The 22,634-nt window shown below is 40.6% G+C and overlaps 2 protein-coding genes across 2 annotated transcripts; one reads left to right on the top strand and one right to left on the bottom strand.

Annotated features, from left to right (window-relative positions):
• Positions 1-703: 703 nt before the first annotated feature.
• LOC118800477 lies at positions 704-2,494 on the top strand. Its single transcript, XM_036560724.1, has 5 exons — positions 704-887; positions 1,150-1,232; positions 1,469-1,747; positions 1,863-2,159; positions 2,247-2,494. The coding sequence occupies exons 2-5, from the start codon at positions 1,181-1,183 to the stop codon at positions 2,492-2,494; spliced, it is 876 nt and encodes a 291-aa protein (XP_036416617.1). The 5' UTR covers positions 704-887; positions 1,150-1,180.
• Positions 2,495-6,623: 4,129 nt separating this feature from the next.
• Positions 6,624-12,647, bottom strand: LOC118800484. The gene is made up of 4 exons (XM_036560733.1): positions 12,545-12,647; positions 11,334-11,621; positions 10,926-11,216; positions 6,624-8,903 (listed from the first exon to the last, which is right to left on the bottom strand). The coding sequence occupies exons 1-4, from the start codon at positions 12,603-12,605 to the stop codon at positions 8,773-8,775; spliced, it is 771 nt and encodes a 256-aa protein (XP_036416626.1). The 5' UTR covers positions 12,606-12,647; the 3' UTR covers positions 6,624-8,772.
• Between the last annotated feature and the right edge of the window lie 9,987 nt (positions 12,648-22,634).

Genomic DNA, 22,634 nt, shown 5'->3' with positions numbered 1-22,634 from the left:
TTTCAACCAAAATTCAACGTCTGTCCAACGTCGGGGATTGACGTCAAGCCAACGTTGGGTTTTGGCGTCAGCCCGATTTTCATTTTCAACTAAAATTCAATGTCAGTCCAACGTCGGAGGTTTGACGTCAAGCCAACGTTGGGTTTTGGCGTCAGCCCGATTTTCATTTTCAACCAAAATTCAACGTCTGTCCAACGTTGGAGGCCAACGTCTGTCTGACGGCAAAATGACGTCCTGTGCCTGCAGGGAGAGCACAGTGTGAACTGACTGAAGAGAAGCAGTGTGTATATTTTCATTTCAATATATTTTCATATATTTATGATTATGAATTTTTCTCTTAAAATAAAACCAGATATGTTCAGACTGAACACATCCATCTGGGTCCCTCCGAACAGCGCAGTCCTAGAAATTTGGCTCCGCCTTCGAACAGAGTGAAATTTATCTGCGGTTTATCTTCACTACCTGCAGAACAGGATCTCTCCGGGCTTTGCTCCGCCCTGCCAACAGCGCGGCTCTCCGAACATCGGGCCGCCCTACAGCTTTTTACTGGCGGAGGACCGGGCTGTTGCGACCAGGGTCGACCGGGCTGTTGCGACCAGGGTCGATCCGTTGCGACCCGGGTCGCGACCGATCGACCCGGGTCGCAACGGATCGACCCTGGTCGCAACAGCCCGGTCCTCCGCCAGCATAAAGGCTCCTTCCCCCCAGCAGTGCAGACACTTCTCATGTGGATCAGCTGCGGTTTGTCTTCACTGTCTGCAGAACAGGATCTCCGTCTGACAACGTTCGTTTCTGGAATAAAACCAAAGAAAAAGCATCAGAACCTGCCGGAGCCGAACTCTAGAACCTCCTACAGCCTCCACCATCTGACTGCTACAGAACAAACTGTAAGTACACGATGAATATTAATGCTAAAAAATGTAAAGCACGAGACTGAACAGACCCTCTTTACTCACCACTGTAGTTCACTGACAGATCATGTAGAAACACAAAGACAGGTGAAGTCCATGTAGGAACAGAGAGCTGAGAGATCTGAAGAGCTGAAAACACCAGTTAGAGTATAGAAATGTATCTTATATGCTCTGTAATGTTTTCAGATGGTGAGTTTTGTGTCATTAACAGTGTTTGTTGCTGTGTTTCCACCTGCAGGCTGTGTTGAGTCTCCACCGTCTGCTCAGCCATGCAGCTCTTCAGCTTCTGGGTCCTAACAGTCCTGACTGCAGTCCTATCAGGTGAGAGTCCTCACTGCTCACACTGCACACTTTCATTAAACAGCCTCACTGACTTACTGAGACTGGACTCAGCTTCACTGGAGCTGCTTCCACATCTTCATCTTTAGAGAGTAAATATATGGAACATAGACTGAGATTAAAGGCTATTAAGCTAGAAACACTTCCACTGTATCTACACTCTCTGACCGTGATGCACAGTTTGTCTATAACTGTAAACACTTGTTCTTCTTCAGCAGGTCAGCAGACACTGGCTAACTTCATCGAAACCACATGGAGGGATCTGAATGACCCGGCCACTCTGTACTGTTCACAGCCCTGTTCAGGGGTGGAAACCTGGGAGAGGAGTGGACTGAAAGTGGCCGAATGTGGAGTTAAAGAAGAGTCGGAGTTCAGCTGTGAGAGACACCTGGACCAGAGTAGCCTCACCGTTCCTCAGGTTAATTACACCACCAGAGGATTTTATCACACCAAATGTAGCGGAGAAGTGATCTGCTTCCAGAACCTCCAGCCCAAGCGTGAGTGTTTCAGAGCATTAAACTCCTGTATGACAGTGTATGATACAGTAGTGTTATGGTAGTTTGGTGCTGGTACGACTGGAATTACAAAGATCTCTGCTTGTCTCTCCTGCAGCTCACAGCTCTTCTGTTGAAGTACCAGCTGGAGATCCCCTCACCTTGGATCTGTTCACGTTCCATCCAGTGACTCTAACGTTCTCCCGGACTGATGGAGGATCTGTAACCCCTGTCCAGATGTGCACTGTGGATGGACGTTCCGTGCTCTGTAATGCGGGGTATGAAGACAGAGTGTCAGTGTGTGGTAACTCCATGGTGCTGAGAGACGTGGTGTCTGCTGACTCTGGAGTCTACACGGTGCGAGAGGTCAAGGATGGAGCGGCCCTCATACGGACAGTGTCGGTCACTGTTAAAGGTAAGTGCTTTTCTGGTGGGCTTAAAAAGATGTTCTTGCTGTTTGTCCACTGTGCTCTGCCTCATCTGTTTTGTCTGTTGTCTTCAGATGTTCAGCAGAACTGGATCTGGAAGGATGAATATCAGAAGGGAAACAGTGATGGATTTCAGAAGGGATTGAAAATCGGAGCACTGGGATTTGGGATTGGAGCGCTGGTTCTTGGTGTGATTCTGGGGTTCTATGCTGTGCCGAGGGGGCTTTATCTGATGGACAGATGTGTCCAGAGGCTCAGAAGACGAGACTCCTCACGCATGAATCAAACTGAGAATGTGGAAAAGAGTGTTCCCCTGACATGAGGGAATACCAGCCAGCGAAATGACCCTCATCATAGGGAATGACTTTAAATCAATAAAAATGACCCTGAAATTCACTTGTTTACTTATTTTTATGTCCCATAATAGACATGTAATAGATGTGTGTAATAGACATATATGATAGACATATGTTTGGGATTTTATAAATAGTGAATATATGATGTTGCAGGTTGTGAAAGTGGTCACCATGGAGATGAGCTGAATTCTGAATATGAAGAAGATAAATGGTCATCATTTCTTTCTGTCCGTGTTGATGAATGTTTCCAGAATGCACTGGTGCTGCTGTTTCTGCAGGGTTTTATTCTTTCTTTGTGAAAGTGCTGAGTGTGAAGTGTTTTTAAAGGTATGAGAGCTTTTTATGGCTTTTATTTATCTGCTATTTATTACTGTTATACTCCTCTGTATGAAATAAAGTGTATTATCCCATGATTCCCTGGTGTTTCTTCAGTGAACAGCTTTAGCTGAAATGGTCGGGACAGTGAAGTGTGACTGATAACTCGCAGTGCTGCTTCCTGACGTTTGTCCTGGTTCTAAAATGTTCTATTACGATGCTGGACCCCCCCCCCGTACGAACCAGAAACAAGCCTGAGAGATCATTTACAGTCTCTCTCTCTGTATCTCTCTCTCTCTCTCTCTCTCTCTCTCTCTCTCTCTCTCTCTCTCTGGCATGTTGGGTCCATGGAGTCATGCTGTTTAGGCCAAATCTTGACCATCTTCACTCTGGAACAGAAATGTAGATTCATCAGACCAGGCCACATTTTTCCAATCTTCAGCTGTCCAGTTTTAGTGAGACTGTGTCCACTGCAGCCCCAGATTCCTGTTCTTGGCTGACAGGAGGAGAATCTGACCATGGTCTTCCACTGTTGTAGCCCATCCACCTCACGGTTAGATGTGTTGTGCATTCAGAGACGCTTTTCTGATCACGTTGTTGTACAGAGTAGTTACTATATGTCTTGAGTCATACATTGAGCGCTTAAAGGGGAATTCCACAGATTTTTCAAAATTTCTACATAATTAAATGGTCAAAAAGGTAAACAATGTCACTTTTTTTCTGCTCACTGTAGGTAATACATGAGTTGGGGGATATGTAACTATTTAAATCCCAGAAATTAAAAGAGGGAGTATAAACCACCATTCCAGCCTTTACTCTAACATATTACATTAACACTACTCTTATGATATTGATATGATCTCTAAACAATGTGTCTATCATATGTACATAATTAACTAAAGGAATAATAAACAAAATGTGAAACAAAACACAAAGTATTTAACAGTCAGTTTACAGTGAGTGTTTGTAGTAAACTGTATCCAGTTATCAGCTGTGTGGCTGCATGTGCAAATCCATAATTCTAATTTGATTCACTTACATTATTATTATTATTTATGAGCCCTTTAAACTGTTAATACCTCAACCAGCTGATTAAAGAAGTACAATCAGGTGAACTCCAGCCTGTTTGGAATGAACACCTGCAGCTACACCGGCCCTTTGAGGAGAAGACTGGTGACCCCTGTGTTAGACCGTCATGCCTGTCATTTATAGCGTTATACTGCCATCTAGTGGACATTCACGAGAACAGCATTCCTGCCTTTCCAGTGAATTCCATTCCCACATTTCTGCACTCATTCCCACATTTCCACACCTATTCCCACATTTCTCTTACACAGAGTAGAAAAGTCTCTGTCAGTCCTGCCACAAACTGTTAACCCTGCTTTGTACTGTACAGTGATTGTTTATTAAGCCTTTAACATTATTATTATCAGACTTAGAGTCGGTGTTTGATTAATGGAATCTGAAGATTTGAAGCATCTGCAGCCTGTAGTCCATGTTAACTGCAGCTATAGTAGAATCTGTCAGGGTCATACTGTAAGTGATGATGTTAGGGTGGTTTATTAGACATTCAAACATAAAGATCATCCTTATCTTTATGTAATGAATGAAATAAAAACAATGAAATCATTAAGTGTTAATAATCCCCATTGAAAACAGGAAGAAATTGAATATTAAAAATCTACAGAGTGAGAAAAGGTAAAGGTCTCGCTCTCCTCGTCTGTGTTTAGTAACACTTTATTTTTATTAAATTCAGATTTACAACAGTTTTTTTTATTTGAACTCAGTTCACCTGTCTGGCCTTAAGCAGAGCTGCCTCTTAAAGAAGATTCATCAGCACCTCTACAGATTGAGGAACTGAGAGGGATGTGAAGCTGCATTATGATCAACACTGGCATTAATGTAATGTTGCTGTGAACAGAAGTCTGTAGTCCAGACCGCTAGATCCGAGTCAAAACAGAGACCAGAACACATCGATTTTGAATCAAGACCAAGACTTTTGGTAATCGAGTCTGAGTCAAGACCGAGACCAGATTATATACTGAAAAAAGAAATTAATTCGTTTGGAGTTATTTCTTCATGTATTGTCATCCATTATATATACTGATTTATTATATTATATTGTGTAAAATATAACATTAAATATAACCTGAAGCATTACTACATTGACTGTACGTATTACAGTAATAATGATGTTATAGCGAGTTAATATCACACAGCCACATATAATAATGAAAATGGCTAAAAATACAGCAGAAAATGGCCAAAGATTAATTCTATATGATGTTCTGTTAACAGATTTGTGAAGAATGTAATATGAACAGTAAATTACAGCTCTCAGTAACATTATTATGTATACCAGAATGGACCTGCTGCGCCATTTAAGGTGGAACGGGGAATCTGAACAAGAAGCTGACCTCTTCTTCGTGTGATTTAGTCCATGAAAATATCCCACCTACAGTTTAATGTAGAGCTCTGCCTGTAAACTCGCGCTCAGGTCTCATCAGAACCCCTGCTGGTCTCACCCAGCTGAGTGTCGAGCTAAACTGTGTAATACCTTCCGTTACTAACGGTTATAAACACAGGAAATACAGTAAACGGTGACTTATAGTGTCGTCCGAGCGCGACAGGTGACAAAATAAAGAAATCAGTCTGATTATTACTCAGATATTATCTCATTATCAGTCCCTTTAAACGGAGAGTCAACTTTCAGTTTCGTTTGCTTTCCTGCTCGGCTGCTTTTGTCTGTTACCTAGCAACGTGTGCGCATGCGTATCAGCGATGCAGCTGAAGAGCGGCACAGAGCGCAGAGTTTAATACGCGGAGAAAACACAGTTTATTCTGTTTGTTCCAGTTTAGTGATGTTCAGTAATGATTCAGCTTAGTTATCTCAGACGGAGGACCTTAATCCGAGCTCGAGACACAGATTTTAAGGGTCTAATGTTTATTTTAGTGAGCTTTTAGCTAGAACCCTGTCACAGCCTCAGCAGGTACCATAGTTTTCAGAGAAACAGCCACCAGAGACCCCCCAGGTCTGATATGATTGGCTTACAACCCAAGAGGTCTGATATGATTGGCTTACAACTCATGAGGTCTGATATGATTGGCTTACAACCTACGAGGTCAACATCAAGAAGATGAAAATGAACACACCGTGTTCTCGTGCACATATCAGAAATTATGAATCAGTTATGAATGATATCAGAGAGGCGCTGTGCTTGTTCCACCGTCTGGAGAATATGTCTGCTGTAATGTCTGCAGTCCACCGGATGTCGCTGTGCTCTCTATTTTCAGAGCTTCAGGGCTTCGAATCAGGAAAATGATCAATCAATCGCTTCTTCTTCCCATCATTAGCTGTTGCATTAGTCCACTGAGTGCAGTATCACCTCCTCAGCCTAGTTTTAGTCTAATTTTAGTCTAGTTTTAGATGGTTTCAGATGGACAGAACAGGGGTGTAGTCCTAAGAACAAAGTTAATATACTCACCTGATGGGACGCAGCTCAGTAGAGATTTAGTGCTTTTCCTCTTCTGACACTCTGAATTGAACTCTTAATTAAAGTCTTGCTTTCCTGTTTTTTAATATTCTACAACAAAAAAATAAAGAGAACAGAGCGTCTTCCTGATCTTTTAACCTCAAATAATCAATACAGCTGTAATGTTGCTGTCACTATGGCAACGTTTCCCTTTCTGTGTGCTGCTATCGGGTGAGTATCACTGTAAGGTCCACATGTGAACAGTTTTAGAGTGAAATGTATGAAATAAAGACCAGCAGACTTCACATTTAAAACAGTACAAACTGAAAGGCTTTATTTTGTACATAAATCATAACAAAAATATTGGGCCACCCCAGGGACACTTTTATCATGTGCAGATTTTACACAGTATAAACATGGCAGAAAACTTTTCTATGTGCAAAACAGAGACAGGACAGAGAGAGCGCAGCCTTGTTCTTCAATAAATCACTTTAAAAACACAAGATTATATATTATTACATATTGTTTAATAAAATTCATATTATTTTTGTAATTAATATTGTTTATAATGCAGTGTTATAAGCAGTCAGTGTACACATCACTGCTACAAATAAAGACAGCTTTGTTTTCAGTTCAATTCAGTTGAAAGCAGACAGCTGTGTCAGTGTTAGTACGTCCATTGTAGTCAGGGTTACCCGTAACAGACTGGGGGGCGAGTTGTAACAGTCACTAAAATGTCTGCTAAATCAGTGGAAACACAATTCAGCACAATTCTGTTCAACTCAAACAACTCAGTTCTTTAAACCAGACGAGGGCTGCTTTCTAAATATGTACAGATACGCATTAGACTGGGCTGCGCTTTCCCTTATATGACTGATTTGCATAGAAAAATGCGTAAATATGCTCACTAATAATCCACTTGAGGGTCAGCATTAGGATTTCTGAGACCAACACGTCTTTCCAGAGGCACAAAGTAACAGTATAAACACTCTGAATGATCCTGAGCAGACTGTAAAAATGAAAACGCCCACATTCCTGAGCAGCACTGAGTTAGACTACTGAAGAAACCCAAACCGTTCAGGAATATGATTATATTTATTATTTTATTTAAATAATTATATTAAAATGAAACTGTACAGTTTTTTCAGTGTGTTTGACTCTCTGCTGTCCTCTAGTGGACAGTTTTAACTAAAGATTTCTGATCCACTCTGAACTCCTTCATAATTTGGCTGAATTTAACATTCTGCAGTGAAATCCCTTCATTCTGGATATGTGCACATCGGCGTCCACTCTGAACTGAGTGTTTTGCAATATTTGTGTTGGAAAGAAACTATAAATATACTGTATACTGTGTCTTCAGGAAGCCTGTGTGAACTACAGCTGCTTTTTCTGGGTTTCTATTTACAGTTTTGTTTACAGTTTAGTTTTGATTAAACTGATCTCTCTCATATGTTAAAAAGCAGGAAATACACTCAATGTAATACTGTGAATACTGAAAAGCTGAAAAGATTAATAATCTGATGGAGATTAATAATCTAACAGAGATTAATAATCTGATGGAGATTAATAAGAGTTTTTGTAATAAGGTCATGGGATGCAGAATTCGCCCCCACTTCCTTCGATTTCAGCTTCGCGAGTTGTTCGCCCTTTGAGGGGCGTGTTTGTCTACAACACCGAATGCAAATGAACCCGTCAACAGGGATGGGGGAGGAGCTAAGTATCACGCTACTTTTTATAAGGAACTACACATTTTTGTACCTAAGAGCTGTAGTAGTAAATTTAGTTATTTAGTCTAAATTGTGTTGGAGATCACCTTTGGTTGTGTAAGTTTAACTGCTGGTAACACTTAAACTCACTTTTTAGTGATTTTTTTTTGTATATTTGCAGCTTTTCAGTTGTATGTTTCTTTCTGGAACACTACTTTTCAAAAAGTAGCCACTACTTTTTCTGGAAAAGTAGCTAAATTGTAGCTGCTACAAATCTTGTGAAAGTAGCTAACTACTAATTTTTCAGTATCTACCCCAACCCTGCCCGTCAATCAGTTGTAGATTTCAAATAAAAGTTAAATAAATTCTCATCTTAAGTAGACTCGATTAAACTGATCTGAACTGAAACTGAACTAACTCATCTTTTTCTGTTGATTAATCGTTTATGTAGCCAGCCAACACGTATCAGCCTGATATGCATCATCCTGCTGTAACTGTGATTCTGTTCTGTCTTTTAACTCAACAGGAGCAACAACAGCGTCAGAGACTTTATACCATGCGTTCAGTTTTAGATTGAACAGAAAGGGGAGGCCAAACAGAGCTGCTACTACCCTGCCTTTCACATCGTTCAGACAGAACTGGATATGTACCCACAGACACAAAGAAGAAAAAGGGAGCGAACAAAAGAGAAACAGAGACTGGGAATGATCTCTCCTCTGTTACTGCTTATTAGTGGGGCTCACAGGCTCATCATCTGTTTCTCTGCTGAATTTTTCTCCACATCCACCCAATCACCAACAATAATACCCCACACACAGTGAGGGAGAGGACAGACAGCCACACTGGCACAGCGGCTCTCTGGTCTCTGCAGGGCTGGTCATCTACAAAACAAACACAGAACATGTAGATCACTTTATACACACTGTCAGATTCCTGATACAAACACAGTTCACACTCTGTAATAATCCAGCTCTACTGCAGCTCATTCTGAGTCCCAGTGTAATCAGTACAGAAGGATCTCTACAGGCTGAAGTGTAAAGCGTACCAGATACAGCACTGAGGCGGAATCGAGGCTCATCAATCTGTCTCTGTGCTTCAGAATCATCACCTGATAAAAACATCATCACAATGCAAGACCTCAAACTGGAGATAAACACAGTTCAGCAGAAAGCACTGATTTAGGATCTGATTCATCATCCTCTGGACAGTTTAGCATCTCCTTTATGAAGCAATAATGAACAACATTGTAAATTATGCCCATTTTGAAACACTAATAATAATGATGGGGAGAGTATTATTGAAGTTATATTTCACTAAATGAAACTGAGTCCTGCACTGTGATGTCATTGTAATGACTGATATGCTTTAAATGGTTTAATGAATATGAAGCACTGGAGAGGCTGAGCTACATAGAGAATCTAACATACTACAAGATCTGGTCAAACTCACAAGCCATCCAGCTTGGATGATGAACAGACATGAGGTATATATACAGACATTATGTTATTCTCTCATTTCTGTTGAGGAAAAAGTTCTCAGTCAATTTTCAAATGTAACTGCACCAAATTCAGATCCAATCACTGCTATAAGATCAGTGTGTGATACAGTGAGGATGATACCAGAGAAGTAGCATTCGGCTCTAGTCCTCTATCGTCTAGTCACAGTCGGCTTTAATCACAGGATTTATTTATCCCTAAACAAAAACTACTGATATCCAACTGTATATTCATCATTTTCTTTCACTTCATTTTCTACAAGATTTTTTAATCCATCCTGCATTTTTGAGAATGACTGGTCTGATGGGGAATGATGTGCTTTTTGATCAAACAGTTTTTTATGTTTATTGTTAAATTATTAATTTTTCCCATCTGAATGAATTGAGGAACAATGTGAAAAAAGTTTCTGCACCCCTCTTATGTCACTATGATACAAATACACTAGCAACATCCTAGCATCCATGTGGGTTACCATAACAACTGTTTAGTAACATCCTCGAAACCACCTGGGACATCATAGCAACCACCTAAGATATCATAGCAACCGCTTAGCAACACCATAGCAACACTTGGCACACCACAGCAACCACCTAGCAACACGTGGCCATCAGTCACCAGAGCAACCAGTTAGATATACCCTAGCAACCATCTGGGATACCACTGCAACCACCTAGCAACACCCTGGAACACCATAGCAACCACCTAACAACACCCTAGCAACCACCTGGGTACCACAGCAACAACTGGGTACAGCATAGCAACCACCTGGAATACTGTAGCAACCACCCAGCAACATCCGAGAAAAACCCTCGCAACCGCAACAGATACCGTAGAAACCACCTAACAATTTCCAGTTGAAATATGATGTTGCACCCCTGAACAGACGATAATCAAAGATCAGAAACTCAGTCGCAGTGTTTCATGTTACTGTTTGATCAACTGTTAACACCATCAAGAGCTCCCCCTTCTGGATGCTTGCAGACATAACAAACAGCTTCTCCAAGCCCTACTAATCAAGAGCAGATCTATTGGGCTTTCTGATAGACTTAACCATCCAAACAGTGTTTAGTGCTCGTTTAAAGAACGATTAACACTAATTTTATACATCTATAGAAATACATGTGAACTGTTCTTAGGCCCAGTATGAGCTGTAAAGCACATGTATTTCACTGACAGCTTCAAAGGTTCAACCACCCAGCCTGAACAAACTGTAGAGGAAACACTGACCAGCGTTTTCCTGAACAGTGATTTCTGATTGGAAATGTAAATTACTGACAAAAACAAACATTACTTTCCTAAATTTAGTTCCACCTAACTAATAACTACTGCTGCCTCTCTTATACCAGCACCAGTAGAACCCTCTCAGTAAAACAGTGCTCAAGCTGTAAAAATCACACTAAATCATACCTTCGATTGTCACTGTGTAGATATGAATGACCTCTTTATTCTTCTTGTCCATTACAGTATAAACTCCACTATCAGATGGAGTCACTGCTCTCAGCTCAAGTCCAGCTGTGAGTGATGCTCTCTGTGTGTATTCAGGTTTACACTGTAGTGAAGGTCCATCCACTGTACAGATCTGACCACTGGATGGTCCAGCTGCTCCTGTACTGTTATAAATCACCTCCACTGGATCTGATATGTCCAACTTCAGCACCAGAGCGTCACCAGGTTTTATCTGAACTGCAGTGTTCAAGGCTGAGGAGAAAAACAATCAGGAACTTTATCAAATACAAATCAGATATAAAACACAGAACCTGAACTACTGGAGTTTCTATCAGTAACAATCAGTGAAGGAAACAGATGGACACTTACGCTGAATCAGCAGCTTCACATCACAGACGTCTTTACCATCACACTGAAACGTGTACAGGGCTCTCTTAGTGAAATCAGCGTCAGTGATGATGAGGGAAAAATCTCCCTTCAGGTACTGATCATGGATCATCTGATATCCCTCCTTCACTGATCTACATGAAGTCTGATTACACTCAGCCAGAGTATCAGTGGATTCACTGAACTCAGTCCATCTGACCAAACCAGAGCATCTCTCAGAGCAGGACAGAGTAGCAGAGTCATGAAGATTCACCTTCACTGTAGGAACAGCTGAAAAGAGAAATGACCAAACTGATAAATGTGTTCAGGGACATTAAAATCCCTCCTGAAGGTCCAGTACCAGTGGCGGCTGCACCAGCTGTGTGTAAGTTCAAACGTAGGCTAGTTGTAATGTGTTTAGTAAGTTCAGGTTTGTGCTTTACTAAATCAGAACGAGCTGCACCACAAACTAGTTTAACGCTGAGCTCAGTAGCTACTGAACATTTACACCCCCTCAGCAGGTGTAAGTGTTGGGGAAACCATCAGAAACCAGAAACCCAAAACAGGACTTTTTTGGCTAACTAAGCTAAAAGCTGTAAACACTATACACTGATCTTCCTCTCAGCTCTAATCATCAGCCTGGTTTAAACTCATTAAGCTGAACACCCACAGCTCCAGCTCAGTGAGACTCAGCAGCCCAAACGGCTAAACTGATCTGCTGCTGGGTCGGTTATCCAGAAACCGGCGTTTAAAAAGCTGCATATTGGTTTATCAGTGAAATATTAAAGAATAATCAGACAGCGGCTGTAGATCATCAGCTTTATTCAGTTTAACTCAGACACATCGTTCTCTTCTACACTGGATATTTTTACCATTGAAAAAGTCAGAACAGCTGCTGCTGTGTTTCCATGGCAGCAGGTTGACTGATTGGTTCTGATCATGTTGTCGTGTTAAAGTGACTTGCGTATCAGTTAGTTGGTGCTGGTTAAGATACGTCTTACTGATCTGTGGCGCAACCAGATTTAGTAAAAGGACAGTTTGAAACTAATTAGTTTAACTGAGGACTCAGTAAAGACTTTACACACGAACTTAAGTATAAACTCACACAGACCCAGTGCAGCCCAGTCCAGTTTACCCAGAAAATCTAGTTACAAAACAAAGATTAAAGTCAAATCTTTAATAAGATGATAAAGGAGTGACAGTGCAGTTCTTACCAGTAGAGACTGTAGAGATCAGTAAGATCAGGATACAGAGAGCAGAACTGCAGGACTGCATGACTGACCTACAGACACACACACCATCAGTCCTGACCTGGAGAGGAGAGAGAGAGAGAAAGAGAGAATAGAATGGACCTATAGACATGATACACAATGTGTCACCATATTTATTTTTTCTGATATCTGATAAGTCAGCACAGATAAAGCAGCACCACAATTAAAAAAAAGCATTTTACACACTGCACTACTGAGTGTTTTTAAAGGGAACCCTGACTCTTCAGACATACAGGCCTTAGTATGGTGTACATGTACAAAAGCAGGCAAATATATTGTATAAAGCAAGCAAAACACTTTATTATTAAAAATAGACAATATTTTTAGACCTTTTAGACAATAGACCTTTTACTAATAGGCTGACATTTTTGTCTCCACATCAAATGGTGGCTCCATCTCGTCCACTGAGTGAGGAACAGCACACTAAATGTCTCATTTAACTCTAATAAGTCATTCAGGCTTTCCAGCTTTAGCTACAGAGCAACATTAGCCAAGAGAAAAACTTTTTGATTGTCTTATTTTCCGTAGGACTGACTCCACTGCAACCACATGACATTATAATGTGACAACGGTGGCCTAATCATAGAGAAATTCTGCATATTTGTCACTTTTTGTAATAAACAAAACATTCCCGTTTATGTTTCATGTTTTAATAGTTTTGTACACTATTTTAAGGCATACGAGTCTTAACAGGCAGAGTCCCTTAATGTACTGACAGTGTCTGTGTTTACATGCAAAGATTCGCCAATCTCACTGAATTCGTTCCAGACTGAGGTGTTTATTCTCACTCTATTCAATCTGATGAAAATCTCTGTTTACATGCTCACTACAAGTAATCAGATTCAAAATTACACGCATGCGTAGAGAACCACTTAGTGTAGACGTTACCATGACAACCAGTATCACGTGAGTCCAGTCAGAGTGAGACGAGCAGCAGTGAGCAGTGCTTGTGTTTTTAATTGCTTTAAAATGGTGTCAGATTCAGGAAAACGTCCTTCGCATGTCCTTATTAAAGAAGGCCGAGAGGAAGACGTCGTGTTCTGAGACACATAAGCTGGACGTCCGTCCCACCGCCGTCTTTTAAAGATCAGAGCATAAACTTCGTCTCCTCTGCAGACCAGTTTCTGCTCCGCCATGCTGAACGGTATAAACTCTCACTATGACGCGACGAACATGATCAGAACGGACTTAAACTTTCCGATAGGGAATGTCATCAGATACAGGCGTTTACACAGATATTATTCTTCTATTTAACGGATTATTTACAGGATTACCCACGTCGTTCAGTCAGATAGAAACTGTATTCCAAATGGCCTCAATCAGACCAGCCTATTCAGATGGAGGTGTTTACATGGACGTATTATATTCTGATTGAGCTATTACTCGGATTATTAACAGATTACTAGGCTGCATGTTCACAAATATGCTCAGAAGCAGGCTTGAGTGACAGGGCAATGTAACTGAATATCATCTGTGTCATTTGAAATTACTCATAATTTCTTGTATTACAGTTAAGCTTCATCACTGTCTGTAAATTGTTAGTATTTTTATTCTTATTATTAATAGTAGTTTGGAAAAGGTATGAGTCTTATAGAGTGACTGGCCAGCAAATGTTCTTTGGCCTGTGGTCCATAAAGTATTTACATTTAGGCCCTGTCCCATTTCTTATTTTCACCCCTTGTTTTTGAGTGTTGCCCCCTGGAACTGAGTTACAGAGTAGTGGTTGAAATCTTCCCTCTGAAATGGGACCCTCAAATAAAAAGAGCATCACTTCATTAACAGCTACCAGCGCTGCTCTGTAGGCGACCCTGCCAGCCTGCAGTGACAGCAGAGGAGGGTAAAGTTCAGCCCCTTTAATTATTTATTATCACCCACCCCTAATTCTTCAGTGATGTGAAGCTGAAGTCAGATATTCACCAACTTCTTGTTTGAATTTTCCTGTTCCACCTTAAATGGTGCAGCAGTTCCGACTCTTGAGGCGCCAGGATGTAACTGTTGGAACGGCAAAGTTAGCTTAGCTAGCTACTGAGACGTTAGCGTACTATTAGCTTGTTATGAAGAAAAGGACCATAATACACTGAAACGACATTAAACTAAGATAATACAGTGTTTTTCATAACTTTAACAGAGAAAATTCTCATATTTGTGGGTTTCTTTGCCGTTTTTTCTTTTTTTCTCATAACTGTCTGTTTGGAGTTTCTGAAAAACCTCCGTTTGGAGGGTCATGTAGCCCCAACACTTCCCGTCCGAACTTAACACTTAGTCCCGTCCAAACCCGCAATATCAGACCTTTGACGCACTTTTTTACAGCATTTAAAGAGAGTCTGTTCACAACTTTGAGTGGAGGCTGTATAAAGTGAGTAGCTAACGGACAGACAAAGACAGAGATTTAAGAACAACATCCATAATTTAGAGGCGAATGGACTTGTTTACATTTATAATCACTCCAGCGGGAACGCTGACAGACATTTTACCAGAAACTGTTCTACTTTGGGGAAGATTTCTGTCAGATATGCGAGAAAAGCAGCTAAGCTGAAGCTTAAAGCAGAGCAAAGCGAGTCTGTGTTGTTTATACCCAGACAGCCAGCGACTCTGGCCCGGAGTTGGCTGTAAGTCGTTCTCACTCGGCTCACAGTCGCAGTCAGTCAGCGGCGCCGGCCCAGAGCGGGGCGCTGTTGGCGTTTATAGAGCTCTGTTTCACGCTGTCTGACCACTGTGATGTCAGAGTCGCTGTGCGGCTCACAGTCGGCAAACGGCCGCGTTACGGAGGATCAGAAGAGTCTTTAAAAGTCTTCCATTCACCGACAGAACAGAACAGACTGAGCTATAATGTAGAAAAAGTCATCTATTTTGCGAGCTTGGACGGTGAACTGTGTTCTACCAGGACTCCTCTTTAAGCGCGGGACGTCCAGCTCCTCTACGAACTGGTTCACTGACTAAAGTCTGTTTCACAGGTTCACTTTTCACGCTCTTACACTGCTTTCAGTTCTGATAAATCCCTGGAAATAAACTAACGTGAGTGTGAACTTAGCAGTGCACAGAAACAGAACTGCATTTGTAGCATCAAAGAAAACATAATGTATCATAAACTTTGATTGATCCTTAATCATTCTTGTTTATTATCTGCGGAAATGTCACATCCATAAATGTAAATAACTAAAGCAAATGTTACACTTCAAAATAAAAATAGTTCATGATTTGCACTTCCAGGACTGAAATACACTAAATCCAATAAATCAATTATTAAATGTAGATTACTGAAACACCGGAGTTCAGCTCTCTGACTTTTAAGCATTTTTTGAAACGAGCATTATTAATGTTTGTATTAATTTGGAGAACTTTATTATAATTTAATTTGAGCTGAGCTCCACAAACTGCTTTAAACTGTATTTTAGGCTATAGTTTTGTGCTGAGATTCAAAAAGCAAGGAAGAAAATTAAAGTGACTGGCGGAGTTTTTGACCAATTAAAACACGGCAGAGGAGGAGCTGAGCAGTCTGACTCCGCCCCCTCGAGGTTTAGTGCAGCAGCACGCGCTTTCTCCAAGCGTTCGGTTTGGCTGTTTAAAGAAGCGCGACCGTTCGGAGCCGTTAAACGCGCAGTACTCACCGCGTTACCGACCCACCAGGCTTTAAAAGCTTATCAATCACATTTGTACGGAAATCTACGGAGCCCCGCTGGTGACATCTCGTATGAATAAAAATAATAAATAATGCATGGCCACGCCTTATTAACGCATGGGAACGAGATCCTAATGTGTGGCCATGACTTAGTAAGGCATAATAATAAGGAATGAGATCACGTTTTTAAAAGTTTATCAATCGTATTACTTTTGTTTTAGGCATTATCTGCAGCCAGCAGTGGTTATGAATTTATACATTCACATGCTCAGTGGTTCGTTGGCTGTAAGTCGTTCTCACTCGGCTCACAATCGCGTTTGTACGGAAATCTCTTCAGAGAGTCTGTCTTACTCTCTGCTCTGAGATGATGGTGCTCTGTGCCGCTGACTGAGATTTCAGCTCTGAAGACCGAAGACTCCGCGGGTGGAATGAGGACCGCTACCCGCTACACGGGGACCCTAAACCCTGCATTAAAGGAGAGCAGTAATGAGGGTCTCAACCAGGCAGTCTGAGCTGAGCTCTGCACTCATACTCAGCTAATTCATCTCCGGGTCAGTCTGACAGGAAAATCACCAGCGTTAGCTAAGCTAGGCTAAAGTTAGCTGGTTTGTCTGCTGAGGCCCTGCAGTTGTTGCTTAGCGACTACCCAGCGCCGTTAAGCGCGAGCGCCGCCGTCTGATTTCAGCAGTACAGAGAGGAGCTGATAGTGTTCACATCCCTGTAAAGCTCAAACTAGAGAGTATCAGTATCACAGGCTAAAGGCCACAGTCAGTCTGAGTGTTTGAATACATCCACACTAAACTGAGTTATTGTCTAAAACTCTGAAGAAGACATTACTTTGGAAACAGAGCCAGTCATTCTGTTTGTTGTGTATTTGAACAGCAACAAAAGCGTTGTTTCCTGTTCTCTTGATTTATTTTACATCAGCAGACCACAGTATCTTTAGCTCTGTATGTCAAAAACAGCCCCCATAAAGAACTGCATATAAAGTGTTATCGTTGTCTTTCAGTTTCGTATTTTGCAGAATGTGCTGGGTTATTGCTAATATTAATATAGTCACATTTTCTGTCCTGTACAGATCATCATTGCTGAAGAGGTGAACATGTCACTGGAGTAGTGCCACCACAAAAGCCCAGCCTAAGACCTTCTTTACATCAGAGACATTTACAGCTTTGTGTCTATAGTAGGCTACACTTAACATACGTTATTCTGATGTTCTTGCGTCTGTTTTTTTCTGTTGTGTTTCAAGTCAGTTTAAGGATTAACTTCAAAGACTAAGTGTGAATGGCTGGACATGGAAGAGTTCCAATTTCCAGGTAAAAACCTGTTCTGAAATATATATTAATTCTCAAATGTTATTCATTTCAATGCACAGCAATAGCTGTAATGGACTATTCCATGCTGTCATGTGACGACACAAATGCATAAAGGCAGACTACTATGAAAATCTACATTATGGAGAAAAGGTTCTTCAATGTGATTTTCTGGGTGTCAGGATGGAAAATAAGAAAAATCATCCAAGTGCAGCAGAGAAACGCAAAAATATGAGGAAAAGAAAAGTCTTTGCACTCCCAAAGCTAACTTTGTTTCAGACAGAACACAGAGCTGCACAGCATGGCTGTAACTATCGCTGCCTATAAGGACAAAAAAGTGTCCTCATCTCCACTCATGAGATTTAACATGGAAGCAGCGCTGTGCTGATAGTGGTGTAGCAGCTAGCTTAGCACACTCAGAGGCTCGGACGCAGTATCACACTCCTACTAGTTAAAGGGGGAGAGAAGATTTATTATGTTTATATCTGATGAGCTGTGACTCTTTGACTTTGGCCTTTTGAGATGTTCAGGTATGCAGCACACATAACAACAACACTAGAATAAAAATGTGAGAGTTTATGAGAGTAATTAACAGATTATGCTTGTAAATGCAAACTCCATATTTTGTTTTCTGTTATTTGGGCCACTCATAACATTGCTAGGTGCTTTGGTTCCAGTAGCTGCAGGGTAACTGGAGGGTAAATTAGTATATGGAACAGTAATAGCAGTTTATGGAAGAACGGAGGGATGGGTAAGGAACAAATGAAAGGAGAAAGTGCATAACAATTATGGATGGGTAAACAAGGAGCAATGATTTAATTAAAAAAATCCCTAAAACTGAATATGACAGTTAGTGTAGTTGGTGTTATTCACTGTATGATGGTTACTTTTCAGCAAAACAGGCCTCATTAAATCTTTTATCCTAGCTATGGCCCTGCAGCACAGGCTCAGCAGGCTGTACATAATGCTGGTGTTCATTTTAGTATAGCTGCAGTGTTGGGGTCATTACTAAACAAGGAATTCATTATTCAAGTTACCAGTCACTTTTCTCAAATTGCAGTGGGATTATTTTACTTAATGTTTTTTAAAAGTACTTTCTTTAGTCAGTACTTTACTTCTGCATTACTCTGCACTAAATTGTCACTATATTAGCAGACCATCTTGATTATTTCCAGCATTATTTCTTAGAACAAGCAGAATTTCTTCCAATACAATGGAAAAACTCCCTTAATAAAAATTAAGCAAAATGCTAAGAAATATGTTAAATAATCTTAATATTCTTACAGCAATTTATAAATGAGAAATATTAGAAGTATCGACTTATTTTTTGCAGTGTAGACGGTTTCATCTAATTTAGAAAGGTGTATCCAGGGGTCCAGTTCCTGTCTTTTGCCTGGGGCCCCAGAATTACTAAACCAGTCCCTGACTGCATGGAACATGTTACTGAAGGCTTAAGTGACTGTGGATCTGCCTCTGTCTTTCAGGCAGACAGTGTGTGCTGCTCTGGTGCTAAAGGGAAATGAGGTCCTCTGCACTGCCCTGCACCCAGGCTGGGTATGCACGGACACAGAAGGACAACAGGTGAGCAGGGAGCCGTATTTATGAGAGAGAAAGCAGAAGGAGGGCAAGACTAAAGCAGATTCTTAGTGGAAACAGATCTGGGGCCCTTTTGTGTGCCATCCTAAGTTCAATCTTACTGTATATCGCCAGCATATCAATAACTGCAGAGACAAAAAGGAAGATACAGATGGAAAGTAGAAGATAAAGATTTTTTTTCCAGAAGTCATGTATTCAGGAGAGAATAATGCTGAGATCAGACTACACAATGTCTTTCACGATGGTCACTGTGTCAGATTAGGCAAACATAGTGTTATAAATTTGTGCCGTGTCTTGGTCAGGAAACTGGCAACACTACAAGTTTGACACAAACCAGTCATCGTTCACGTTCTTGTGCAAGTTCATAGGTCGTGTGATGCTGCCGATTTTGTGTTCTCAAAAGAAAAAAGAGAAGAAAAAAGAAAAGAAGGAAAAAACTGATTGTGGACTCCTTGGTGTCATGAAGAGGACAGTGTGGTCTGTCTGTCCTTCAGAGAGAACTTGAGGTAACGAATGTGTCGACATATCAAGAACGTTAAATGTAGCTAGCTAGTGGTCTGCTGTACGTAAACAGACGCCGTGTCGCTGTTTCTCTCCAACATTTATCTTTCTGGACTCGTCAACTTCTTTACTACTCGTCGTAGCGCCCCCTGGAGGAAACTTCAGAAGGGCAGAGGTCACAGCTGCACGAATGTTTCCTCTGTTTCGTTGTTCTGCCTGATAACTGCAACAGCAGCTCCCATCTTTCTCTTCGCGGTGTTTTCATCTGCGCGCCAGACAGCACTCTGACCTCCTATTGGTTAATGTGAAGGAATGTGTTGTAGGTGATGTCAAATTAAGCAGAAAAATACAAACATTTTCGACATGCTGGACTTTTCATCGGGGTGTTGTGGGGAGTCCCAGACGCCACATGGCTGTTTGATTATGTCACACTTTAAGTGTCGGATATGATGACAAGTTACGTTCATCATATCCGACGCTCATATTCGGGCCCGTTGCTGCAAATTTGTCAACTGCAACAAAATCATGTCATATTGAGCTGAATTCCTGTAGTCTGATCCCAGCATAAGGTAATCTGTCTGAACTGGTCTTCAATAACACAGAGCACATTCTGAATATGAAGCCCATACAAAGCCTGCAGACACTCCTTAATTCAGTCGTTTTGTGTGCGTTGCGCTATTGGCAAACAGAGCAGCTGTGCACCAAGTGCTGTGTTGCCTGATGCTGGGGCTGCACACACGACACACATCACTGAACCCTGTATTATTAAAGTGATTAAAACTCAACTCTGCTGTTTGCTGAAAACATTTGTTTCTTGACTATTTTAGGCTACTTGATGAATTATAGTGCTATTCAACATATATGTTTTTAGTTTATCTAATGTTATTTATTAAAAGTTTTAATTATTCATTTACATTTTATTTTATTCATTTATTCTTCTAAATAATAATGAAAATAATAACAATAATTTGTTCTTCGTAATTATTATAGATGTAAATATGTTTCATGTAAGTAAAGGATAATTCAAGCCTATAAATAATAGACTCTGCAGTTTTTATCTAGTCATAAAATAAAAAATTTTGTTTTGCAAAAAAAGCCGTGATCTTACCCTGCTAGGAAAATATTACAGTACTGCTGTCAGTGCTCTTACATCTCTTAAAGGGAAGGAGAGGAGGTGATCTGATTGGCTGTTCCTGCACCACGCCTAACCACACCTTTTGATCATTTATTCGCTCTAACTCTGACGTGTTTACAGTTGTGCTGCTCTGCTTCAGGTTGGAGCCGCCATGCAAAACAGGATTATGCATAACACAGGGTTTTAAATGGAGATTGTACATTAAAAGGAAAGAACGGTCCATGACTAGGCTTAATCCCTGTCCAGGAAACCGGCCTTACATGTAGGCTTTGTTTAACTGATTATCACTACAATAAAGCTCATTTCCACTTGCATCTCTATGGGATTGTTACAGAGTGTATACAGTAATGGTGTACATAAGTGTATTCACTTTCACATACAAAGTTTGATACTACTTGGGACAGCTGTAGTTTATAAACTGACATTTAAAGCGTGTAAGATATGCATGTGATATACATTTTTTATATTTTGCAGTTTTTCAGTGAATCCTTTGGTATTTAAACTTAAAGGTTGTCTTGTAATATTATTGTAGAAACCTGTTAGTCTGGGAAACTGGTTGTTAAACAGAGTTGAGCTTGTATGCAGTGTATTAAAGGAGAATTCCACTGGTGGTTATGGTGTAAACAGAGTCATTCAGAGTGGTTTGGTGTGAAACACTCTGTTCTGGAGAAACTTACCGAGTCAGAATTGCACACAGTGGTGGTGATGGGAACCAGACGTCCACCTCTAAAAGCTCCCTCACAGAAAGTTACTACATGAAATGGTTATGAATTCACTGCCTGATGTCTGAGGAATTATACATGATAGTTTTGAGAAGCTTTTGGTCTAAAACATGTTTTTAATGGTGGCGGGGTGCTGTGAGGCAGAATAATCTTTCTTCAGATTTCTTTTATTTTACCATCAACATTCCATATAAAACTCAGAAGAAATGTAGGTTCACTGGTGGTTTTGGGTAATAAATAAAATGACCATATTTGTGTTGTTCTCATGTTAATACCTTGTTCCTATAAACACCACTGTAAAGAACATCTGGGTCTTTACAATCAACCATTTCACACCAAACCACTCTGAGTGACTTTCTTTACAGCTCAACAAATTATGCAAAAAATATGTTAAAATATGTTAAAATGACTAACGTGAGTTTAGATATCATTATGTTCAAATATATGTTTGAAGTGTTGCTCCTATTAATAAATATGCAGTATTGCTGGTGTATTAAAATAGTGCAGTATACAGTATTAATGCAGCTATAATAGTGCAGTTTCAGTAGAAACGCAGTAAAACGGACATGGTACAACTACAGCACTGTAGTTTGTAAAGCTGCAGGTCAGATGCAGTAAATGGAGGCAGGATAGCATCACTACAGTTTTAAAACCTTTTAGTACTTCAGTTGTCCTGCTTCTATATTCACATGATCATTTTATGGTGAGAAATTAGTTGTTTTGAAATTTATCCGTGGCACTAGTTTCTGTTTATTTATTTTAGACTGTGTTTATGTATAAGTCGCCCTTTTAACTAACCTTTTTCCATTCTATGGTTTTTCTATTGTAGAATCGCCACAGAGTTTTAGTCAGCAGGACCACCAGCATGACAGTTCCACACACTGCGGACGTCTGTCTACGACCACAGTGTGCTTTAAAAACAAATTCTGCACCAATTCACAGTGGTTAATACTGATCACTGAACACATAAACACACATCTGTCTCCCATTATTTGTTTACTATTAGAATAACTGTTGTGAACAATATAAAACCAGTGTTAAAATTCTGTAGGTGTTTGTCTTTTTGAACATCGGCCCAAAGTTGGGCCAGCATGTTCCGCTTTGTTATTGTTCCTTCTTGGTGATTTTGCTTTGGCCATACTTTTAC

The sequence above is a fragment of the Colossoma macropomum genome, unplaced genomic scaffold (genome assembly GCF_904425465.1).
Source record: "Colossoma macropomum unplaced genomic scaffold, Colossoma_macropomum, whole genome shotgun sequence".
Lineage (NCBI taxonomy): Eukaryota > Metazoa > Chordata > Actinopteri > Characiformes > Serrasalmidae > Colossoma > Colossoma macropomum.
Note: the sequence above shows the minus strand (reverse complement) of the source record. Positions and strands in the feature narration are given on the sequence as shown.